The sequence below is a fragment of the Cryptomeria japonica genome, chromosome 3 (assembly GCF_030272615.1).
Source record: "Cryptomeria japonica chromosome 3, Sugi_1.0, whole genome shotgun sequence".
Lineage (NCBI taxonomy): Eukaryota > Viridiplantae > Streptophyta > Pinopsida > Cupressales > Cupressaceae > Cryptomeria > Cryptomeria japonica.
The window spans coordinates 673,949,618-673,965,284 of record NC_081407.1 but is presented as its reverse complement, the minus strand read 5'-3'; the positions used below and the strand labels follow the sequence as shown (position 1 = coordinate 673,965,284).

The 15,667-nt window shown below is 37.4% G+C and overlaps 1 protein-coding gene across 1 annotated transcript; it reads left to right on the top strand.

Moving 5' to 3' along the window:
• The first annotated feature begins 12,482 nt into the window (after positions 1-12,482).
• Positions 12,483-14,658, top strand: LOC131030624 (protein SUPPRESSOR OF npr1-1, CONSTITUTIVE 1-like). Its single transcript, XM_059217630.1, has 5 exons — positions 12,483-12,566; positions 12,741-12,929; positions 13,241-13,834; positions 13,985-14,068; positions 14,374-14,658. Exons 1-5 carry the CDS (start codon positions 12,483-12,485, stop codon positions 14,656-14,658), a joined length of 1,236 nt encoding a protein of 411 aa, XP_059073613.1.
• The last annotated feature ends 1,009 nt before the right edge of the window (positions 14,659-15,667 follow it).

Below are 15,667 nucleotides of genomic sequence, written 5' to 3'. Positions count from 1 at the left end.
TTAATTTTTAGCTCTTTCGTATCAGTTTAGTTTTATGGCTTTTTTAATCTGTACAAGGGTCTTAATCACATTTGTATAAATATCTAGGATAGTTCAATTTTTAATATCAGTTTAGTTTTATGGTTTTTTTAATATGTACAAGGGTCTTAATCACATTTGTATAAATATCTAGGATAGTTTAATTTTTAATATCAGTTAAAAGGTATTATTTTTTTTATTTTTTTTATATTTTTTGATAATGGGTCAAGGCCGTAAACTTTATTAATTGAAAAATAATTACATAGAAGTACAAATTCGGTTCGGTGTGGGCACCCGTAGGAAAGAACCGAATGAAGAAAACCTTCGGTCTTGCCCAAGGAAAAAATCCTGGAATAATTTACAAGTCCTTGTTAGCCAAAAATCTGACTTCTTAAGGGGTTACAATAATAATTTGAGAAATACATCATGTTGTCAATATTTTAACCATGACTTCTACATAATGGATCTGAGTAATAGGTGAAGCCTTTGTATGGTGAGGGCGAGCGGGGAGACCAAAGAGTTGTTCAAATGTTGACTAAGCGGGTTTGAGCGAACTGGATCCTGCATGCTGCAAACACAGAGCAATACTATCCTGCAAACTCAAAGTTAGAATACCTTTTAACCATGTAAAACTAAGAGAGGAAGTTAGCCGCCTACATCGGCTCCACCTGAAACCGGAGCCCCTTAATGTTCTTAGAATAAGGTTTTCTATCAAAATTGTCTACTACTACAATAAGAATATGGAACGAAGTAGGGCCATGACAGTCGTGGCCAAAAAATCAAGAGAGTTGATGGCTTCCAATGTACCCCCTCCACATGATCCCCAATACATGAAGGTGATAATGAAATCAGAAATATTAACAGGAGTATCTACAACATCATACCTATACCCACATGGAATGCAGGTGTGTTTATATATCTGTCTTGCATTATATGAACACGCTTGCAGCTATGTGTGTATACTTATGTTGAGATAGATACTTCATTAATACACCCTATAGCATAAAATTGCAATTTATCTACAGCCTAGAATCGAATCTATAAATATGGGAAAGTCGCTATAAAGATGTATTGCATATCATTGAAGTAATTTTAAGCGTCTGCGTATAATAATATATATCTTGAGCGTCTGATACTATAAACATATCTTCAAAAGACAAGTCATCTCCTATCTAAAAACAGTAAAGCATAAAAGTCTTTTATACGAACTAGCTTTGCTTAGATTAACCAGAATGTCGCATCTCCTACTTACTCAAAAGTCAAGCCCTTTCCCTCGAGCCCCTGCCTGGTCCAATTGAGAACCCTTTGGCGATTCAGAAGATTTCAAATTCTCCATCTCGACTATCATGTCCATGTTGACACCTTCGTCCCGAAGGTATATAGCCAACCAGTGGCTATAGGGAGGAATTTTCACATTGAACCACCACATGAGGAAGTTGACATTCATCTGGATGATGGGCCTTCTGTTGGCAAACTTCGCAGGATTATCATGAATCAATATTGGGAACCGAGGAACCTGGCGGTTGTTCCGCATGAAGATATCATAATGCCTTGTCTTGGGGGCCAAGAGATCAGAAGTAACATTCACCATTACTCGATCAAGCTCTATGAGAATGTTATTCTTAAAAACCTTTAAACATAATTCCTTGATGAAATCCCTATTAGGCTCGAAATGGAGTACTACGGCTAGGAGCAAAGAGGAAATATCAGAATTTGTTCTGGTCCTATCCTCATTGGTGATGAAATCTTCCCCTAAAATTTGAGTGACCCCGTTGATGACCAGATTGTGAGGAAATTTCAAGAGGCATGTCAACCGAGCTGCCTTTATTTCCCCAAGAATGGTCATTTGTCTTTTAGAGCTCGAGAGCTTGAGTATAGTATCCATGATATTTTGAATTTTGCTTAGCAGAGAATGAAGAGAGAGAAAAATCGGTCTTTATAAAGCTAGAGGTCTGTCTCGAAAGTCGGGTGTGAGAATGAAATGAATTTAATTGAGAATGAGCTGGAATGATTAAAACATTGGAGATAGTACTTGCTTGAGAGGCATATCACAAAGAAATAAATGCAAGACCATCCTCGAGATTCCATCATTCAATATCTCACATGCTTAGTGTCTAGTTAATATATGCATGATCGGCATGTGCGGAGATGATTGATACAACTCAGTTGGCGAGGTGAAATTCTCAGAAGAAGGTACGACCGAGTTTCACAATTTGAAGTGGGTTAATGAGGTGGATTAATGAGTGTCGGCAGATGTCATTTCTGAGATAATCACGAGGGAGGAAGATCTCACACTTATTATAGTTAGGATCGTCGAGACAATGATTTCCTGACAATCTCCATTGAAATAGCCTAAGCCTTGAGGGTGGGAATGTGGGTGGATGCCGAGACTATATATATGTGATATCTATACCTTCTGTACATATATATATATATATATATATATGCTTGAATGAGAAGAATATATATCAATATGTATATATACATATGTATAGATATGTATAGATATATGTATATATCTATGTATAAAATTCATGGTTTATACATATACATATAAATCTATACATTATCTATATACCCATATTCATATATCTAGCAGGGTATATATAATTTTTGGATTATATCTTGAATGTATACCTATATATATAAAAGAAACTGCTGATCAAATTGTATATGTATATATATGTACACACACACACACACACACACACACACATATATATGTACATGTTAATATTTTTTTAAAAGTCAATGGAGCGCAAGGAAGAGAAGACTTGCGAAAATGGGCAGGTGCACGAGGTCAAGCAGGGGAACAGATCCAACCCTGAAGGTAGGAGCAATTTGGATGACCACCAGGACAGGCAGAGAAATGCAAAGTGGAGAGTGTTTGATATTGACTGGGAAAAGAATGTTATCTCCAAGAATGTTATATCAGCAAGGGAAATGGCGTGCGAGGTAGGGCAGAGTGAGAGCAAAAAACAGAGGACAGATCACGAAGTATAGAGGGAAGTATTCGAGAGTCGTTCGGTGAGGGACAATATGGTCGAGGGTGACAAACAGAACACAGACTGCAATAATGACAAATTCTCAGAGGAGAAGGATAATGCCCCAAATTAGAACATCACGAAAGAAAGCAACACGCCGAGACGGGTCGAGATTGATTTAACAGAGGAAGCTATTAATGACAAAAGTATTTGGGAGGATCTCGCAGTTATAGCCAGAATCATTGGGCCGAAGGAACCTAGGCAGAGCATTAACCCATGGATAAAAGACAATTAGGGTAGCCAAGTTGTGGTGAAATTTCTGTCGAAAGGCTTTTTTGTGGCAATCTTCACAGAGAAAGGAATAAGGGATCAAATTCTAAGTTCAAAAAATTGGTTTTTCGATAAATCACCACTCTACATGCAACTGTGGACACCCAATTTTAACCCGTTGAAACTCGCAGTCTACGAAACTCCGATATGGATCGGAATGTATAATCTCCCAATCGAATATTGGGGGGACTCATGTCTTGAGAAAATTGGGCAAACGCTCGGTACCCTTCTAGAAATTGATGAAGGAATAATCGAAAATGATTCATATATATATGCTAGAATGAAAATTGCAGTGGTCGAACAGATTCCTCCTCTTCTTACTCTTAGAACGGACAACGGAATATGGAAACAAGGCATTGAAGTTGAGAAAGAATCTTATGTGTGCCAAAGATGTGGAAGTAAAACTCATCAAACCAAAAGTTATGGAATTTTTGTGTGAAAGGCATACAATACTCAGCAGAGGAAAGAAGATAAGGAAAAGGCAATATGGTTGAAGAAAGTAAATGAGCAGAAACAGAAGCCTCCTGAGATAAAATCATTGCCTGATGATAGGATGCATCTCGAACCTAACCCTTGACCCTGTCAGATAGAATCAGAAATCAATAATGTTGAAAGAGTGGCTATACCAAGCCAAATTTTGTCTCCTATACCAGGCTTTCAGGCCGTTAACATAGATGAGAATTGCACTAGTGATACTGAAGGGAGTAGTTCAGACTGGGAGGGTGAAGACGATGTCTTGGACAACCTAGACCCCAAATGCATTATTCAATCAGCCAATACCCTCCTGGGCAGAGCAAAAGGGGTTAAAGGCAAGAAAAACCATAAACAGATCAAAGAAGAAAAAGCATCAGAGAAAGGCATTGTTAGTGTTCTGGAATACATGAAGAATTCCAAGGGAGGCAGCCCCTCCCTTGGACAGATATGAGAATCTCATCTTGGAATGTCACAGCCCCTGTCAAAAGGCGCTTGATTAAAAGATCTTTGGCCAAGCTCGAATCTAAAATGATCTTACTTTAGGAAACTAAATTGAATGGTTAGAAGGTGGATGAATTCATAAAATTTTGCAATAAGTGGGAAGGACTATTTCAAGACACCAGAGGTTCTGCTGGAGGACTAGGACTTCTGTGGAACTCAGAGGTTTTTGAGGTGATCCCACTAGAGTCCAACAATTTTTGGATGGCGTGCAACATTAGGTACAAACCAGGGGGCTTTGACTTTCCCATGTTTAATGTATATGGGCCGATCAAGACAGACGATAAGCTAAGAGTATGGACATAAATATATGAGCAATTGCAGTCACTAGAGATGCACAAGGTAATTTTGGCTGGAGACTTCAATGCTATTTTAGATATCGATGACAAGGAAGGAGGGCTGAGGAAGAGCACTAGAGTAATGGAAGACTTCAGTGAGTTCATAACGAAATGTCAAGTGGTGGATGTTATCCCGAAGAATGGTAAGTTCACCTAGACCAACAGGAGGCTTAACTTTTCAAAAATTTCCAAAAGATTAGACCGCTTTTTTGTGGGAGAATGGTGGGTTAATGGTAGTTTCTCCATTGACACTAAAATTATTCTGCAAGTTGGATTGGATCATCTCCCAGTTACTTTGTCAATCAATCATGAGGCTCATAAGAACATAAGTTACTTCAAATTTTAGAGTATGTGGTGGCGGGACCCTAAATTCTTAGATCTACTCAAATCATGGTGGTTGGAAAGTAACTCTTTTTCGGGCTCCCCTAGCTTCTGTTTTGTAAAGAGAATTCAATACATCCAAAACAATATAAAACTCTAGAACAAGTCCTCATTCAATAATATATTCTCTGAAAAAATTCGAATAGAGGAAGAATTGGAAGAAATCAACAATCGAATCATGCTAGAAGGGATGGTCAGGGAAGACTACTTGAAAGAAAAATTCCTAAAGGTACAGTGTGTGGAATTGCTCAACAGAGAAGAAGTGTATTGGCGAGATAAATCGAGAGCATTATGGGTCGCTGAGGGAGACCACAACACAAAAAAAATTCATGCAACTTCAAAAGTTAGAAGAAACAAAAATAAAATCACTGCTATCTTGGATGGTGAAGGTATTTTGAGAAGCACTGAGGCTAAGTTAGAGCAGGTGGCACTCGATCATTTTGTTAATCTATTGGGCAACTTCTATTAGGCAGGAGTTTTGCCGGATAATAGGCTCCCTGATCTTATGCAAAAGTTGGTAAGTGCGGAGGAGGCTAAAATTCTCTGTGAACCATACTCCCTAGAAGAAGTCAAAAGGGCCACTTTCGAGCTTCATCCTCATAAGGCACCAAGCCCGGACGACATGACAACTGAGTTTTATCAGAAGTGTTGGGACTTTCTGGGATATGATATCTGGTTGGTTGTAGAAGAATTCAGGAAAAAAGGGAAGTTTGTAAGAGAGATGAATAATATAGTCATTGCTTTAATTCCCCAAAAACAGGAATGCACTTCAATGCACGATCTTAGGCCCATATCATTATGCAATACCATATACAAAATTATCTCGAAAGCAATGGCCAATAGACTGAAGAAGATCTTACCTCATCTCATCTCAGAAAATTAGAATGGGTTCACCCCAGGGAGAGAATTAGCAGACAACATTATTTTAGTTTCAGAAGTCATGCACTCCATTCATAAAGAGAAGTCAAAAGGTATGATCATTAAGTTTGATGTTGCAAAAGCCTATGATAAGGTAGTTTGACAGTTCTTGATTAAGGTTCTTAGCTGCTATGGTTTTCCAAAGGAGTGGATAGACTGTGTGAAATTTTGCATCTCCTCGGTTAGCTTTTTTATGCATGTCAATGGCGCGGTTTGTGGCTTCTTTAAAGCTACCAATGGATTAAGGCAAGGGGACCCTTTATCCCCGACCCTCTTTGTTCTCATGGCAGAAGTCCTTAGCAACTTAATCAAATCCAAGCAATCTATCAGTCATTGGGAAGGTATACAAGTTCATAGATTGATAGAGCCCATTACCCATTCACAATTTGCAGATGACACCATTTTGTTTGGTGAAGCAACAATGAAAGAAGCCAAAGGAATCAAAGAGGTATTAGACGAATATTCTAAGTTGTCAGGCCAGGTAATGAATATGGATAAGTCACAAATTCTCTTTTTCAACACAGAAAGATCGTTACAGAGCCGCATTTCGCATTTGCTTGGCTTAAAAATTGTTGATCTGCCCCTCAAATATTTTGGGATTAGAATTAACATGGGTTGTCGGCAATCACATATTTGGGAGGATGTACTCAATTCTTGTAAGATTAAGTCGGAGCAATGGAAGAATAGATGGCTTACGCAAGCTAGATGGATATTAATGATTAAATCCGTGCTATCAGCAGTTCCAATCTATAGTATGCAATGCTTTCAAATGCCCAGTTCGGTTGGAGCGAAATTAGATGGGTATCTAAAAAAGTTTGTTTGGGACAGGGCCAAGGAACATAAGAAGATACCTTTGATTAACTGGGATACAATGTGCATGCGGAAAGAGGATGGAGGTGCAGGGTTGAGAAAAATGGGCTTGCAGAACTTGGCACTTGGAGCGAAGCTGTCATGGAAAATGTACAAAAGCCCCAATAAATTATGGTGCAGGATCTTTTAGAAAAAGTATTTGGACTCAGATGATTCTGAGCGTATCTTCACAATTACAGATGCAGATAGGGGCTCTCCCACTTGGAATTTCCTTTGGGATAGTAGGGGCATATTAACAAATCACATATCTTGGAAGATAGAGAATGGTAATAAGACCAAGTTCTGGAGGGACTCATGGGACGGAGAGATACCGCTTGCAGAGTGTTTCGAAGATCAGGATTGGGTCAACACCATTGAAACCACTATTGGCAGCCCACAATTGTGCCAAAAACTCAATGAATTACTTAATAACATATCAATATTAGCATCAGATGAAGAAGACAGCCTATTCTGGTGTGCAGCAAAGTCAGGGGAGTACAGTGTTAGGCTGGGATATGAAATCCAAAGGCACAAAATCCTTAATCCGAACTGGCCCAGTAAGTTATGCTGGAACAAATGGGTACTACCCAAGGCAGGGGCATTCCTCTGGATTGCACTGAATGGGAGAATACTCATTGGTGATAGGCTAAAAACAATAGGTATACAAGGGCCAAGTTGGTGCGTGTTATGCAAGAATGGGGAAGAAATAGTGGACCATTTACTCTTCAATTGTAGGTTTGCTCAGAGGTGTTGAGATTGGTTTCTTGGAATGGTTAGCCTATCTACAGCTAGAAGTATGACCCTAAAAGACTTCCTTGTTACATGGCCTAGATCTAGTCAGACAAAATGGGGAGTACTTTGGTTGATTGGTCCAACAATGATTGTTTGGCATATTTGGAAAGAGAGAAATAAGCGAATATTCAAAGAATTGGCTAAGCCAGTAGAAGTAGTCATGGACAATCTTAAGACAGGCATAGAAGAAGTCATTTGTGGTAAGTCAAGGAATGCCAGAAAATTCAAAGTCAATGATTGGGACATGGAAATGGAAAGGAATTGGTCTTTCAAAAATGCTTTATTCCACCATCCCAAGAAAATAATCAACATGAAAGAGGTCAGATGGGAGAAGCCGCATAGCAATTGGGTAAAACTTAACTTTGATGGGGCCTGCAGAGGTAACCTGGGACAGGCCGGTTTTGGAGCAGTTATTCGAAATGAGGAAGGGAATCTAGTGAGTGGTACGTATGGCCATATTGGCTGCGCTACCAATAATGAAGCAGAAATAAGGACCCTTGTGGTTGGGCTTGTCCTATGCAAAGAGAGATGATTAACTAATGTACAAATTGAAGGAGATTCTCAGATAATTATAAATGGGGTAACTACCGGTAGGTTACTTAATTGGAAATTAGCTAAATGGCTACCTCACATTCGGTTCTTACTACAAGCAATTAAGCCATATGAAATATCACATATTCATAGGGAGGGAAATCGAGTAGTAGACCTATTAGCAAATCTTGGAGTCAATTCACATGCTGCAGAAGTGTCAGTTGATCCCGAGGCACTAAACTCAGAGATTACAGACTTGTGCAAAGAAGACCTGTCGATAAAGAAATGCGACGGTGTGGGATGATGTCCCTTGAACTAGGCCTGTGGTGGAAGGATGGATGATAGAATTATTGCACTATGAATAGGCTAATCCCTCGAAAGATGAAGCGACGACGGTCTGAGTTACAGAGGATAGGCAAAGATGACAGAATGGCAGACTCTTGCAGACCGTGGGATCTAGTTTAGGTCGGAAGAATCTTCTAGAGTTTGTAAGACTTTTTATTGGTCTTTGCAAGAGCCGAATGCATGGCTAGTAAGGCGTCGTGAAGGAGTTCCCATTTTGGATAGTGCTTGGGTAGGGCTGAGACATATTCATGGCCTACTTTGGTAACGTTGGGTGCATGAACTATGATGAAACACTAGACGTGCAGCTTCGCAGCTTATTTGTTTCTGAAGCCTATGTTTATGATGGGATCAAAGGACTAGTGGGGATCACTTTTAACTTTGACCATCACTGGTGCGATGCCACGATTTATGAAGCAGTGCTCATGCCTTTGGTCGACATCATAGAGTGCAGGGAAAGAGCAGTGGAGGTCCTGAGTGGTTTTGTCAAGCCAGTCAACAGCAACAACATTGCAGATTCCATCCTAAGTCTACCAGAGAATGACTGGATTAGCATTCTCAAGACTTATTTTTAGCCGGGCTACTTCTTGCCATCGGACTCTGAGGAAGAAGATGAAGAGGAGAGCGATAAGGAGGAGGGCAATGAATTAGATGATAGTGAGAAAATAAGGACAGAGCACAGACGTGTTGAAAGGGAAGAGTTAAAAGAGCTTATGAGGTCATTTGGGGAAAATGCGTGGGAGGTGTTTAGGTGCGTTGTGCAGAATGGGAACATGGCCCCGTTTCGTAGGGTAACTAACTCAGAAACATGGTGGTTCTCGGTTGGAGCCACTGCTAGTGTAATCAACATCGGAGAGTATGCGGGGGTGATCATGTAGACCCTCGATGGGGATCAGTAAGTGGCATAACCAAGTATGCCCTGTCTAATTTTGTCATCCTATAGGTAGACATACTCACTGCAGATAGTAGTTTTTGTGTAGGGACCTGCCAGTAGGCAGTGATATCTCATGTAATAGTTTCTTTTATGCAATACAAGGGTGATATCCCCGTACTAATAGCTCTTACCATTATATATATATATATATGATGTATGTATGTATGTATGTATGTATATGTATATATAATGTTGAGTTGTCATCTCTATGCTGAATGAAGATGTTTTAAAATCCACTTCTAATTTATATGGAAGATGCTTGGTTAATTAAGTTGGTAGTTATTATGAATGAAAAAAAAAATGTAGGTGATCAAATGGTAGATCTTATGCTTTTATTGTTTAATCATCATTGACACCTATTATAGAATATTTAGACCATTCATTCATTTCAAAAGTGATTTTAAAGGGTTTGATTATCTCCTTGGCAGTACCTTTTATTAGAAAAAAAGAGTTCATGGTATCTCCCTTTTAGGTGATGATTCACAACTTATTAATGACCATTTTGTAGATTACTCTTTTCTTGACATAATTCAGGAAGAGGAAAATATTAAGAAAGAATTGGAGTGCCTCAACATGTACTATTTGGATTAAGGCTCCATTGTAAAATGGTGGAAGATCTAGTGCTATAAACAATCTTCTTCACCCTTTCCATGTTAGATCTAGAACTACACCTCGATCTAGGATTGATTTTAAAATTTTGAGATAGTTGTTATAATTTAACTTTATCACATATAATTTGGAAGAGAATAACAAAATTATTGATAAGATTATTTTATAATTAGACAATTAAGTTAAACCAATCATAATTATTTTCAAATTAGATAACTTTGAATTATTATATTAAAAACCTTAAAATCCTTTAAATAAATAATATAATAGCAATATATAGACATATCTATCTACATTCTCCCCCATTTATGTCACCTTGTAACAAATAGTGTGGAGAAGAAATAGTTTGCATTGTAACTACATGCAATTCAGCAGTTGATCCCTCAAAGACGTCGCCCCACTATCTTTATTGTAAACATGGCTAACCGAAAATTTATAAAAGATTGTGTCAAACTATGTCTGCCAATTGACGAGGTCACTAGTAAGTGGGTCTCTAAAATTATAATTTCTTCTTTCTCAAAAGATTCCTTTGAATTCGCATCTTGATCAGGTTGTATTATTTTGTTTTGTTTTGCCTTGAAACCATTCATTTGTCCAAAATCAAAATCCCATTTGTCTTTCTTTCTTCTCTCTTTGTTCTTGCTTACCTCAATTCAATGGACATGGCTTCCTCTTCCTCTTCCATAACCACGCAAAATCAAACTCACCCAAAATTAGAAAACGCTTTTGATGACTTTTCACCTTATTATTCTGCACCTAAATCTACTGAGCTATGGGACATCTTTATTAATCATTGTGGACGTGATGTTAAACACACTTTAGCCACTACCATCTATCACAAACTTCATTTAATGGGATTCCACGTTTTTCTAGATCTGGAAACACTTGAGGCTGGTGATTTTATTCCAGCTGAATTACAACACTCCATAGCTAGTGCTGCTCTTCACATTGCTATTTTTTCTCCCAACTACGCCCAATCCCCATGGTGTTTGGCTGAGCTGTCTTTCATGCTCAAAACTGGTGCTAAAATCATTCCGATTTTCTATCATGTTGACCCTCTGATCTCAGATGGATTGAGCAAGGAAGAGGAAAATATGCCAATGCGTTTTCAGAGCATGAAAAGAAGGGCAGATACAGACAAGAAAAGCTTGATATGTGGAAAAGGGCACTCTGCAATAGTTCATTCCTACACGGCTACACGGTCAACAATAACAAGTATGCATTATTTTCTCAATTTCTTCAATAGACAAGTGTTACATTTCACCCACTGGTTGGTTATTTTGTCTATTTCTTGTATAGATAAGTGTTGTACATTTCACCCATTGGTTCTATGTGACATTAGTACCAAGCAACAATAGAGTGTTATGTTTTGGTTTTGATTTTTGTTTTTGGGTAAAAATGTAAAGGGATGAGGCCTCACTTTTGAAGAATATTGTGAATAGTTCCTTCCAAATCATGAAAAAAGTACCGTTATGGGTTGTTGAGCGTCCAGTTGGATTGGATGAACTGGTACAAGGTTTCGAATCAAGTGTAAGAGAAGAGAAAGTAAAAATCACGGGGATCGTGGGTATGGGAGGTAGTGGTAAAACCACATTGGCCAAAGAGTTGTACAACATGAATTTTCCCTCCTTTGAGAGATGCAGTTTTGTGTTTGATGTGCGAGATGCAGCCTCCAGAAACTTTCTGTGTGAGAAGCAGAAAAAGCTTCTGGCTGACCTCGATATCCATCATTTTCCATTCGACAATGTGGATGAAGGCAAGGTAGTTCTTGCAAATCATTTGAGGGCTCGTCGGGTGCTCATAGTTTTGGATGATGTGGATCATATCGACCACCTGAATGCTTTATTGCCAAATAAAGATAACCTTGGATCCAAAAGTATGGTCATTGTAACGACTTGGGAATTAGGTGTCCTTAAATCATGGGGTCTCTCCCACTCTTGCATTTATAACATGCCAACACTTGAGAAGCCACATGCCGAGCAGCTATTCTGCTTGCATGCTTTTCGGCAACCCTCTCCACCCGCTGAATTTTAAAGTCTAGTTGAAGACTCTTTAAAGACTTGCAATGGTTTGCCTCTGTCACTCAAGGTTCTGGGTGAAGATTTATATGGAAGAAAGTCCAAAGATTACGGGAAATCCCAGTTAAATAAAATCTTAAAAATATTGCCTGTCGAAATCAAACAAAGACTACAAGTGAGCTACTATGCGCTGGATGAAGAAGAGAGAGATGTTCTTGGATGTTGCTTTTTTTTTTCATTGGAGTAGAGAGAGATGTTATTGGGTGTTTCTTGTTTTTTAATTGGAGTAGAGAAAAGCAGGGCTATAGCAACGTGGGATGGATCGGGTTGGAGTGGTCTACATGGTTTGGAAACACTCGTGAATGTGTCTTGTGGAACTGGAACTGGTCGACGGTGAAAAGAGAATAAGAATGCATGACCACCTTAGAGATATGGGAAGAAAGATTGCAAGTACCACCTTAGAGATATGGGAAGAGAGATTGCAAGTAGACAGTCACCATATCGTTTTTGGTGTCAACAACAAATTGATAATCTGAAGAAAGATTCCACGGTGAGATTGATATTTGCTCTCCTATTCTGTGTTTTTGTTAGATGCATATTGCCTGTTTTCTTTAATCATTGATTAAGTAGGTGTTCAGAACTAGTTAATCCTTCTCCTTCTGTCTGCCTCTGATTTCAGTGAGTTTGATTGAAACACTCTGTATGTCAGACTTTTTTTATTCAGAAAAGAAAGCAAATTCGAGGGATACAACCTGCAGATGCTTTGGTGGCATTCAAACAATACATGCATCGGTTGTTAATGAGAAAATCAAGCAGACAATCTAAACGCCTTAGATTTTCAAATGAATTACGAATTCTTTTTGTGAAAAGAAATGAGTTTACAGAAGAATTTGCATCATTATCAGAAGAACTTGTATGGCTTCACTGGGAAGGTTTTCTTCTAAGACGATCTTCCATCAGGGCTTACATTAAAAAATCTAAGGGTTTTAGAGCTTCATGGAGCTGATGAGTTGGAAGAATTGTGGCAGGACAATGTAGATGTAAGTGTTTTGCTTTCGTTATTCCAGAAGATTCCTTCAAAACTTATTTATAGTGCATGCTTTTCTGAATTGAATTGAAAAAAACTTATTTATAGTTCATGCTTTTCTGAATTGAACAGAACAAAACTTATTTATAGTTCATGCTTTTCTGAATTGAATTGAAAATAATTATGGTTCTCTGTAGCCTCCTTTGCAATTGCGAGAGCTTATTTTAAAGGGTTGCAAAAAATTGGAATGGCTTCCAAGCTCAATAAGACATCTTCAGCATCTGAAAAAGGTTGTCGCTGAATTTCATTGTAGCAGTTTGTCAGAAGTGTTCTGTGGCCTCCAATCTCTGGAGTGTTTGCAATTACAGTCTCCAGTACTATCTTCGCTACCTGCTGGTTTTGGCAATTTAACAACCTTAAGAAATATAAATCTTGGGTATTGCAAGCAGTTGAGTATATTGCCTGAATCTTTGAGTCATCTCATACACCTGGAAGTTCTAAATTTATTAAGTTGTGAAATGTTATCTTCACTACCTGTTGGTTTTGGCAATTTATCAAACTTGATGAATATAAATCTTGCCTCTTGTAAAAAGTTGAAATTGTTGCCCGATTCTTTCAATCAGTTGACATACTTGAAAATTTTAGATTTATCACAGTATAAAACGCTATCTTCACTACCTTCTAGTTTTGGCAATTTAATTAACTTGCGAGATATAAATATTGCCCATTGCAAGGAGTTGGAGATATTGCCTGATTCTTTCAAGCATCTGATACACCTTGAAAAAATTGAGGTTAAAATGAACCAAAACTTAGTGGAGATAGAGGCACTACTAGTGTCCCTCAAGATTCTATTAATATCCCCTTGCAATTTGTTGAAGAACATCAGGTGTATTGGTGGTCTCATAAAACTGGAGGAACTGGTAATACTTGACTGTTTGCAGATAGAAGAATTCCCAAGCTTTGCAGATTTGGCTTCCCTAAACAGGTTTGTAATGTTGGATTGCCCCAAAGTCGAGAAATACAAGGTTGGGAACACGCCAAGTCATTGAAGATTGTAACAACAGAGACCCACTGGAGGGTGCCAAGTATACAGAGTTTGGAGAAAGTGGAATGATTGGAAGAAGTAGAGCTAAAATGTGAGAGCATATCAGCTGTGAAACCTTGTATTCAGTCTATAAAGGGGAAGGTATTAAAAGCTTATTATGAATTCAAAATTTTTCTGATTAGGTAAATGTTCATGTTTAGGACTGAATATTTGGCAAACAATGTGATTTGCAGGCATTTCCAGGGTTCATACGGATAAAGTGGAAGTGTGATTTGTATTGTGGAGGCAATTATAAACTCTTTGGAGTTTCCTGATCTTGCGGTCACTGAAGCGGAGAGACCATCTGATGTAGACGAGATTCCATATGCGAGGGGTTCAGAGGCGAGGATGAGGATGTTGTGTTATGTGGAGAAAGAGGAGGAAAATGAGGAGGAGAGAAGAGTGATAGATATATGTTATTTAGAAGGTGAATTTGGCCCATACTTTCCACAGACCAAAGCAAAGCTAGTGTGGGGCAAAAGAGGAAGAGTTGAGGAGGCCTTTTACCAATTACTGCAACTTATGGAGTAATTGGGAGGCAAACAAATTTACTGCAAGTTAATTGCGTTGTGGACAATTAATATGTAGATTATATATTTTATTTATTATTTTATTTTTTTTAAGCAGGTGTAAATATAATTGTTGTTTTAAAATAATAAAATTAAGTTTTATTTATTAAATTGTCAAACATGTAAATGGTAAATATTTTTTCTATTTATTTTTAATTTTTAATATTTAAATGTAAATAATAATAATTATGTTATATATTTTTGTTTGATCTAACATGAATGTCTATATAGCATGATTTGGATTTATATGATTTTTTTTGTTTTGATTTTATGTTTTTTAATGATAAGTTTAGGACAAATATAAAGGTCAATAAGAATAGTTTTCTTCTCAAATATATATGATTATTATAGGTACATAGAATTATTTTTTTTACATACATATATAATTGTTTTATTTGATTTCTTCTCAAATATATATGATTATTATAGGTACATAGAATTTTTTTTTTACATACATATATAATTGTTTTATTTGATTGCTTTTATTTCATAAAGCATCTTATTTTCTTTTATTTGTTTATGGGTCTTCCATTGTTTGCTTCGACCAATGAAAATCTTTAATCTTTTGTTAATAATTTGAGCTTTAGGAGAGAAAATAATGTAACTGAATTACTAATTAGATGCTCAATCTTTTTTAAAGTAGTTTTGTCACAACACCACCGCTCTTATTTCTATGCTAGTTGCAATGAGTATTGGTTATGCTAAGTTAAAGACATAGCTTAACAAGTAAAAAAAAATGCATTAAACAAGTTAAAACTATTAAATAAATAAACAAGTTAAAATCACATGTCTACAACTATTAAATTGGTTTTTACAAAATAAATAAAGACTTTGACAATATAGTTGTCCATATACCATTAACTATCAAATATTAATTAAGGAATCCATTTCCATGACTCTTGCCACCTCTCCCACCGCTCAAACTTTAAAAATAATGTATTGCAATGTAATGTACTGTACACTTATCCTGT